The sequence below is a fragment of the Ammospiza caudacuta genome, chromosome 2 (assembly GCF_027887145.1).
Source record: "Ammospiza caudacuta isolate bAmmCau1 chromosome 2, bAmmCau1.pri, whole genome shotgun sequence".
Classification (NCBI taxonomy): Eukaryota; Metazoa; Chordata; class Aves; order Passeriformes; family Passerellidae; genus Ammospiza; species Ammospiza caudacuta.
This window is the reverse complement of record NC_080594.1, coordinates 32,905,743-32,916,163: the sequence shown is the minus strand read 5'-3', so window position 1 is coordinate 32,916,163 and position 10,421 is coordinate 32,905,743. Positions and strand designations below refer to the sequence as shown.

Below are 10,421 nucleotides of genomic sequence, written 5' to 3'. Positions count from 1 at the left end.
CAGTAGCAAAGTTGAGCTGCTATGGAGAGAATTAAGTTGTTAAAATTTTTATTTATTCTAAAATTTGTGTATCTCATTGGAAAAATGTGGATTTATTTCATGTAGATGCTACGACTGTGACTATGGTCTGAGATATCCAGGTATAAGATAAATTTTATCTGAAATTATATGATCCACATTTCAGAAAAATCTGTTTGGCTGTTGCAAAGTAATTCATACACTGTAGTTATGTACGTTTTTAAGGAGAGTTTCTTGCATCTGTCAGGGTAAAGATAGAGCATATTTGCATCTGGTAGCAATAAGGCAGTAAAGCATGACTTACATTTTCCATATCACCAACTGGATATGGAAATTTCTTTCAGATTGTGTGCCACAGGACAGTAGCACTTTCGGTTTGAAAGTGACAGTCTGTATATATATTTAAGGCTTGAAAAAGCTCTGCCTTGGAAAGGATTGCATGATGGTATTGTAAATACTCTGATGGGGTTTTGTATATACAACCTGTAGAGCTTTGGGCATCTTGAGAGCTGACTGTGTGAAGTATTCACGTATACATGAAAATGGTGCTGCTGTTTTTCCTGCTAGCATGTAGGTTTCTTTGAAGACACTTTTCTCACCTACAGAAAGCAAAGACAAAAAGTTTCCCTGTAAAATTTTTCTAATTACAGAAGCAGGAAGAGGGGCTTGGGGGAGGGAGGGAGGGAGGGAGGGCAGGGAGGGAGAAGACGTCACAAGTAATCCTTATCAACTCATTCCCTTCTTATCTTTAAGGCACATATGACAGCTCTGCTCCCTTGAGTCCACAAATTAGTAAGAGAACCTCTGGCTTTTTTCTCTGGGAGAGACGCTTTCTCTTCTCTGTACAGTGCATTAGCTTCTTCCAAATCTAACTGATCAGCACATTGAAAAAATATAATGTTCAGCATGCCTTCCAGCTGTTACACATAAAAATGCTTAACAGCAATTATCTTTTAGATACCTCTTAGAATTAAATAAACATATGATTCAAAGAAATATGGACATATTAAGTGTGTTGGCATGCATTTGACAGATGTTGTTGCAAGTATTTATCATGGTAATTTTAAATTGTTAGTATTTCAAATGGTTTGGAATCAAAAGCAGGTTTCAGCAAATTATTTTTCTAATATCTGTCCTGAAGCGAAATTGAATTGGGACTTTGATCTTCTACATCCTGTGAATAGTAAATTCCGCTGCAACAGTTTGGTAGACTGAAGTTCTGCTGGATGGATTGATATTCCATCTTCAGCCTTCCAAAATATATATGTATCACAGACTGCACGAAAGATTGCTCTTTTAAAAAGAGCATTAGAAAAACATGCTGAGGCAATGTTAATGACACTGGCCATCTTGAAAACTCTTGTAAAAAGGCTACCACTTACAAAGAGACTGCACTTAGGTTTAAAAAAACCTTGTTTAACTCAAGCTCTTCTACCTCAAATGGTCTCTGGTGATACTACTACTGAGCGGTGTGACTTGAGGATTAAAACAACATGGAAGAAAATGTCCTTGATATGAAAGACTGTCTGCTAAAGGTTAGTAATAATTTTGGCAACCATCAAAAGCACAAATTTGGTCTGAGGACATCAGAACACTGTAGCACTTGTTCCTTCACTAAAGAAGTTCAGAAAACTGGAGGCAGGATAGCCTGAGAGCCATAATATTCCGTTGAAGATTGGAGGACTAATGACAGGATAAATTCACTTTAAACAACCCATAATTGGAGCTGTCAGTCAGGGATCTAGCAGAGTGTTCTAACTGCCCTGCAGGTGACAGAGAGAGATTCCTTCTGGGACAAAAGTGCTCTCAGACACTCTCAAATCACATATGCAGCAACTTTTCACATGACAATTTCACACATGGCAACTTTTCACTCTTTTATCCACCAAAAACTTTCTCATTCATCTAGCATCAATCAATCAGTACACAAACTCAAAGACTCAGAGAATGCCTTGGTTAGAAGGCACCTTTTAAAAATCATCCAGTTAAACCAACCCATCATGGTCAGGCTGCTTAATCTCTGTCCAGGCCCTGAATACTTCTAGTGAGGGGACATCCCCCACTTCCCTGGGCAACCTGTCCTTCCAGCTGTCTGGGACACCTTTATTCAGTAAAAAAAGGACAGAAAAGTAATTGTTACTTCTAACCACAGCCACCAGTTAATAGACTTTAGGTTCAGAGGAGGAAGGAAGAAGGGGAGAGACCAAAGTTTGTAACCACAGATTAGCTCAATGTGTGGCAATTCACTTACCTGGATAAATTTGTTAAAGACAATGGGGAAAAAAAGAGGAATAGCCTGACCTCTGTGACTCCTTTGAATTGAAGATTCATCAGTCCATGCATAAGGAAGACTATACTCAAACCTTGGATCCAGGTGGATAGAATGGATACAAGATATGTGAACTGGAAGGTAGACAGGAAGGGTATCCTTGATGACAGGAAAGAAAAGGAGTTGGTTTCAGGTACTAGGAAAGGAAAGTCTGAGAATGAAGGGTAAGAGGGTAGAGAAGATTAGGCAAGAAAGATAGGAAGAGCAGTGAAAATAAGAATGGAAAATCCACTGAAGCTGAAACTAAAAAACACCTTGTTTTTCCCTCTCCTACATGAATGTACATCAGTTTCCCTGATCATAACCCTATCGTACATGAATGCCTTCTATTATTTTCTGTGTTACTTTAATATCTCATTTGTTGCTTCATTGGGCACAACCTCTAACAATAAATAGCATAATTAGAATCTCACCTCAGGCTATTGTTAAAGATTTTGTAGTTTTTTGTAGTTACTGTACTAGTGAGAACTTGATGTTTTTTTCTCTGCAACAGGGTAAAGACTGATATTAAAAAAATATTTTTGCAGTTGTATATCTCTTTATGCATTCAGACATTCCCTGTGAAACCATTCCAAAACAACCATGAGGCATAGTTTTCCATTCAGAAAAGCAAGTCCTAGTCTCTGAAGCATTTATTTAACATCAAGGAGAGCAAAAAAGAATAAAAGCCTGAATAAGCAGCCACAAGGCCTTGTACTGAGGAGGCATGCTAAGGCAAATGAAATATCTGAGTCCAGCAGGCTGCCAGGGGGCTTCTCTTACAATTAAGTGTGTATCAACTCTGTTCTTGCTTCTTCACAGTGCACCATCTTCCAAAATACATCCTAGAAAACCATTTTCCATAGCTCTTTAAAGTGCTTGCTCTCTGCTCTGTTTTTTACAATTGCTTACAGGCTCATGTAGAGGGACATTTCCTGTAAAACTCCGTTCTGATTGTGAAAAGTGACCATAACAAAAATACCCTTTCATATGCAACATAATCAAAAGCTGTGAATTTCATAACATTAAAGGTATGTCCTGTGCTTTACTGTATTAACCCTACAGATGTAATTTAGATGAAAGACAACCTTGTGTGAGATGTGGAGTTGTACCTACTTATGGAAAACTCAGGTTAATTGCTATGCTTGGTGACAACAAAATAGATCAAAGCCTTATAACCTGAATTATGTGTGCCAATGTGTGAGGTGAAAATGGCCTTGAATTTCAGAGACTATGGGTCTATCAAGCAGAATTACTTATATTTCACATGTCGATAATGTTCTTCTGTTGCAAAATCACTTGAATCATGGATGTTACGATGCAATAGCCACTTGACCACAACGCAGATTTATGTCTCCAAATGTGTATTTTAATTGTAATGCTGCAACAAGTAACTATATGGAAGCACAGCATTTACAGCTAAATTTAAAACTGTATGAACTTCATGATCATTCACAATACTGTAGAAAGTATCAGCAAGATACTGTTTTTAAGTATTTTTTTGCTAGAAGTACATCCATCATATCTACCATTAGTTACATCTGTGGACAAGACAGTGAAGTGTCATCAGTCACAAAAATTCTCTTTGGTTCAGCCCCTAAATCTGCTGTCCTCATTTGTGGTTTAGATCCAATTTAGATACTAAAGCTCTTCACATTGCAATATCACAAAGTAATTCTTGTGAAATCAAAAAAAAAATTAAAAAACCCTAAAATTACCTCATCTCTTCTGAGCAGAACACTAAATTTCTTTCTTCTGTATTTCCACCACAGTTTCATTTTATCTCTCCTCTTCTTAGCCTTTTCATCCTCCTCAGTATCTCCAGTTATTGCAGTGTGTTTCAGATGTTAAGGCTTAAACTTAGAATTCTGGAGATTTCAAGTTCCATTTTGTATCTTTGATTCTGTTGTAATATGAGGTTTTTAGTCATCAGGTAACTTGCCATTGCATCTGTAAAATGGAGTTGTTTGCATTTGGCCAGCAATGTGGCATATTTTGAATTGAACAAAATAATTTCCTGTGTCACTATGAGGTATTATTAAGTACCAAACACTTTAGTTCACCAAACAGTCAAATTAGCTGGGAGAGATTTTCTCCCAGATTAATGAAATGGAAAGAAATGTATTTTTAGTAGATTTCTATATAGTTAGATGAATAAGCTTTGCTTTAATTTACTTCTCTTATCCAAGGCAGGATCATCTTCTTCTGTGACTCTCCAGAATCTTCTTGTTCAAACTTTATAAAAATGTTTGCAATGAAAATATACATGTGGTTTCTTTTCCTCCAGGTTTTAAGACTAATTGTAAAAAGGATCTGGCTTTGTAATTATGAAACCAGCCACTCCTTGCCCTCTTCTCAATGCACTTTAAGAGTTTATTCCTGTCTTTTCAGAGCTATTTTTTCATGTTTGTTAGCCCTTTTGCAGATTTCTTCTTTCTAAACTAAAAAAGGCTGTTGTTTCCAATTTTTATAGTTCTGAAATACAACTTTATTAGAGCCACATACAAGAGTACAATGCCTTAATTTATGCAACAAACAAAAATTTTTGGTTGCATCTCCCAGTATAGCATCTATTTTTATTACTGCTTTCTTCACAAATTTATATATGCATGTGTTTATTCATCTCTGTAGGCATTTGTCCCTATTTTATCAGACTGCATCTCCAGCTTGCCAAAATGATTTTGAATTCTGAATCTGTCTTCCAGAACTTTGTGGTCAGCCTAAGCCTGGTGTTGTGTGTAAATTCAGTAGTGTCCAGTCACCAGAAAAATAAAATTCCCCCCAAATACTGGATGCAATACTCCAGATATCACCTTAAAAAGTGTTAAGGAAGAGAATCACTTTCCCTAATCTACTGGCTGTGCTCCTGGTAAACCAGATCAGAGTGCTGTACACTGTATACTTATTCTCTAGACATTTACTGAACTATTTTATGTACTTAGCTACCCATCTACTGTGGTAGTTAATTCTGATTTCTTTGTCAAGCCCTTGGAATCTACTTGTGTTGAATACTGCTGATATAATTAATTTTACCACCAGACGATAAAAAGGCGGGACTGAGATAAAGTTCCCAGGTACTGCTATGGTGAGTACAGTTAGGGGCTCTACACTTCTTTTGGAGTTTTGGCTGCTGAGTTTCAGAGCCAACTTCCACGGCACAGCTGACTGACCTTAAAACAGATTGCTGGGAGATGGCTCAGCAGGGCTCAGCCCCTCTCATTTTGGGAGCTACTTCTAAGCTGGGTGCTCACCCGTGCTCTCTCACTAAGCTGTGCTGCAGCTTTGCCTGAGTCTTTCCACCTGCCTAGCTGACCTGGATACTGATCCTGGTCTACAAATTGGAATTAACTGGCTTGATCTTGGACATGTTGTATCACTATGGACATATCTGGTTTTACTGGACTGTTGGCTGACCCATCACAGAGCTTCTCAGCTATGCTTGCTTATAGGAGGTGGGACTGCATGCTTGACATCCTTGCCTGCCTTGTGGTGATGCTGCCTTTTTGGATCTCATTTCTTTATGGAACAGCTCCTCCTGCTGCTCCTTGACATGACCATTGTAATCTATGCTTCAACCATAATTCTCCCTTGTGGGCTTACATGGTGTTGAGCAGCTTTTGAAATAGTTGACTACTAGGCTTCTATGGTAGCCTTTCTCTAAACTGTGTATGGGGATATATACGTACTTTGTTAGTTGACTCCATGAGGATGGGGTGTTCAGGTTCAGCTAGCACCCTGCTGACATTGATTTTGACTCATGGGTAGACATTCTGGAAGATGGCCTGAGAGACCTTTGTGTCCATCTGCACCATGGACTCGGACTGGGTGCCTGACAATCAGTATCAAGGGAGTAAGGCTGCAAAATGCAATGGAGCACCTTCTTCTCAGGTGCTGGTGACCAGAATGTGATATGGTGACAGTGACAGGCATGAGAGCACTACATAGAACATTAAACTGACCCTTTTCAGGTCAAAATGCGTCACTTCCTGTGCTGTTCCACCAAAGTGCACAGCACAATATGATCCCAGGAACTGAATGGTCATTTTTCACAGGGTGAAGGAATTATCTACCCATTAGCAGCTTCCTTTGACCCTTCCTGGAGAAAAAGATTGCTCCAGTGCTTTCTAGATGATTCCTGAGCATGAGCATAATTGAGAATACAGCAGCAGAATCAAATCCAGCACCTGGAATGGCAGCAGTGTCACTCAGATTGTCAGACCATTGCCAGATAGGGTAGGCTTGGCTTGGCTTGGCTTTTGATGTTTGCAGTGAGTAGAGGCACATGAGTCACCCTGGGTCTCTTAGCCATGGAAACAAAGGTCATTCCCTGGAGTGGGTTGCCAAGATAATATAAAGTTGCACACAGCTGGCCAGGCAGATCACATGGCCAGGAAGTACTTGAAAATTTTACTTTGAGAATGCTTTGAAAATTTAGCTAATGTCACTATGAAGCCATCAGAATTAGCAAGATATTTAAAATCTAAGCATCCAGAGCACAAAGACAAACCCCTACAATTTTTTCAGCCATGTTTCAAGCCACGTGACATTCAATTCAGTACTTTTCAAAATTTCACCAAACTTTATGACAAATGTGTAGAGAAGCCTCCTTTGAAGTTTCTTGCTTCACAGCAAAAGAAAAAATGTCACATAGGACCAGATAAACACTTATTCTTTCTGCCTTAAAAAGTAAAAATGGCTGGGATAATACACAGAAAGCTATAGAGAAAATACACAGAAAGCAATACAGCAGCAAACTAAAATGGATTTTGTTATCAGCAAACACTGTTAGAAGACACATAGAAAATACTGCTAAAGGCTTGAAGAGACAAGTATAAGCACAAATTACATAGTGGAAGTGGATTACTGAGTGGGTGAAAGTACAAATGTTTCTATAATGCCTCAGATTAAGGTATTTGACAAATTCTGTTTCAGTAGTGAAATAAATGAAGAGCTACCTTTTGTAAGCCACTGAAGGGAAGATTTACCACAGAAGCTGTATTCTCCACAGAAAATTATTTATTTAATAAAAATGTTTTCTGTAAGAGCTGTGCAAGTGTAAAGACCAGTGGAACAGCTGCTTTGACTGGCATAAGAGAAGGATTGGGTGGTAGGGTTTTGTAGTCATCACCACACCTGGAATTCGTTCACTGCAATATTCATAGATGAGTTATTACAGCAAAGAAACTGGAGCCAGACCTCCAAAAGGTGCTACAGGATGTCAACAATTTGATTTACTTCATAAAAACAAGAACTTGAAATATTAGAACCTTTACAATACTGTGCAATGACAGGGGAGAGATGACGAAAATCCTTTATACCTTGATTGGCTGTTGCATGCCCACCAAGCCTGTTAGCAGATATTTGAATACATCTGATAAAGACCTGCTTCAGTATTAGAAGAGGCCACAGAGATTACTCTCATAAACAAAGAAGACATGACAGTGCAAGACAGGGAGAGATTAAGGTCTAAGATATTTTAAAAAAACAAATCTAGGCATGTAAAGCAGGGCATCGGATACTGTAGTGCCCTATACACAGTTCTAGATCTGTGGATCCAGATCCACAGTTCTAGAAACCCAAGGTGACCTGCTCCATAGCTTTACAAAGCAAATCCTTCCACAAAAATGAAACCTATGTAATTGAATCTTGACCCCATTTGTATGCTTAGAACAAGCAGCTGAGACATCAACCCAGAAAACAAGATGTAAAACAGCAGAAATATAAATGTCATTAGGATACTTCTGCCCCTGAGATAAATAGGTGAGCATTGCCCATAACAACTCTTGGAATTGGCAGTGCCTGCCAGATCTGAGGCTCTCAGGAGCCCGCGAGAAGCTGAGTAATAATCACAAGCCCTTCAGTTGCAATGATGACATCTTTTGCTCTCCTTTGTCTATCAATTGCTATAATTGAATCTATGGCAGGAATTCTGGGTAATGGAATTATCTTGGCTGCCTTTTCATTGAGCTGCATTGGGAGCAAAACATGGCCCCCATATGATATGATCGTGATCTCACTGAGTTCATCTAGATTAATTTTGCAGTCATGGAATACACTGAATTTCCTAATGACTATATTTTACAAACCCTTCATTTATACCAAAAATGTGTACATAGCTTCCCAGACAATTTTTACCTTTCTGAACTACTCCAGCCTCTGGTTTGGAGCCTGGCTTAGTGTCTTCTATTGCATCAAGGTTGCCAGTTTTACACAGTCTTTCTTCATCTGGCTGAAGCTGAGAATTGCCAGGCTGGTGCCCTGGATGCTGCTCACATCATGGCTCTGCTCCTTCACAGCTGCAATTCCCTTCACCTGGGATGTCTACAGTGTGCACGAGAACATCACTGCTGCTTCATCCATGACAAACTCTTCAGCAAGGAGAACCACAAAGAATGACAGACTGACTTTATTGATTTATCTCTGGAATGCAAGTACACCTTTGCCTTTAACATTGTCTGTTGTTTCAAGTGTACTGCTGATTTGGTCTCTGTGGATCCACACCAGACGCATGCAAAATAATGCAAGTGGCTTCAGGGATCCCAGCTTGGAGGCCCATATGAAAGCCATCAAGTCAGTCTGCTCCTTCCTTGTCCTTTACATTACATATTTTATTTGCTTGCTTCTCATCTACTGCAGAGTTTTTTCACTTTCAAGTGATGAGGAATGCATGTGTATAGTTATATTGGCTGCCTGTCCTACAGGACACACAATGGTTTTAATTTGGAGCAATCCCAAATTTCAAGAGCTGCCAGCTAGGATTTGGGACCACATTAACTGTCCTGTCAGGTCTATATCCATATAAAAGATCATGATTTTGTCTTGACTTTCTAATTTAGATCCAAATCAATTAAAATGAAGTTGTCAGAAATATAAAATAATAGTCACTGGAATTAATAGATTAATTAATAGGCCCTTGATCTGGAATCATGAAGAGTGCAAATTTGCTTTAGTTGGATGTGAGTCTTATTTTGAAAAATTGTACAAGTTGTCTCCTATTTGCTACACTTTCCTTGCAAATTGCCATGGTTGCTATAGAACAAGAGAAAAACAAGGCCAAGACTCAGATTCCAGTATGATTTAGTAAAGAACAAAACAGCCTTTTGATCTTCTTCTGCTCTTCCTGTAGTAATGATTGTTGTCAGCGCATTATTGTTACATCACAATTGGAGCTTCATGACCCTTTTCCAGCTGCAGGGGGAGTATATTCACTTTTAAAGAAACTGTCACTGAAAGATACATGACTTGAGCCTTGTGTTCACTATGCCCATCCTGGTTCAATGTGTATGGTTTGGATGTTGTCAATCTGTTTGAAGCAATGTACCTGTAATTGAGCTGAGTCTGTGCCTGAATTTCTTTATTCTACAAATTAATAAATACCAAGTCCAAGGATAACTTGAGATGGAGTCTTCCTTTCCCTCATGACATAATTTGTGCCACAGGTGACACCACCGGCTTCCATGAACATTTTTATGCCATTTAACAGGGATGGTATAAGTTGAGCCAATGACAATGGCACCCTGACATGCCATTGTCAGCACCATGCACTGTCACCATGCTGGTTGCCAGCCCAGCACCATGAGACACCCGTGTTGGGAGGGTTGGTCCATCCTCTGCCCTTCCCTGCTCTCCCCTCACCGGCCTTCAGGAACAAACCTCAGAGCTCTCTGACCACACCAACAGGCAGAACACGTGGGCTGTGCTCAACCCACAACCCGTGTGTGCTGTCCTGCTCAGGCCTGAGCTCTGAGGCACACGGCTGCTCAGCAGGGACACCCCGAACAGCTGCTCTCACACCATTTGGTTTAACGTTCCCTTATTCCACATTCCTCATGCACACGGGATTCAAAAGCGGGTTCTTGTGCTGTTTTCCTGCCTCTTTAAGCACATCTTCCCTCCAAAGCTTCCTTTCTATAAAATTAAACCAAATAGTTATCCAGTTCACTGACATGAATTTGGGGATCTAAGAGGGAACACTGGCAAAGATATTGGAAGGCACCTCATAGGGCCAATCTCCTGCTAGATGTTCCTTCATGCAAAGGACCACCCAACTAATTATTATCACATGAATAAAAATATCTTCAACATGCATTATATA

The 10,421-nt window shown here is 39.4% G+C and overlaps 1 protein-coding gene across 1 annotated transcript; it reads left to right on the top strand.

The window, feature by feature from the left end:
• Nucleotides 1-8,192: 8,192 nt before the first annotated feature.
• Nucleotides 8,193-9,128, top strand: LOC131554822 (taste receptor type 2 member 40-like). The gene has a single exon (XM_058800418.1). It carries the CDS (start codon nt 8,193-8,195, stop codon nt 9,126-9,128), a length of 936 nt encoding a protein of 311 aa, XP_058656401.1.
• Nucleotides 9,129-10,421: the final 1,293 nt, after the last annotated feature.

Excerpts from the sequence above, each read along its gene's own strand:
- LOC131554822 (XM_058800418.1), top strand. The coding sequence starts at position 8,193 with ATGATGACATCTTTTGCTCTCCTTTGTCTATCAATTGCTATAATTGAA.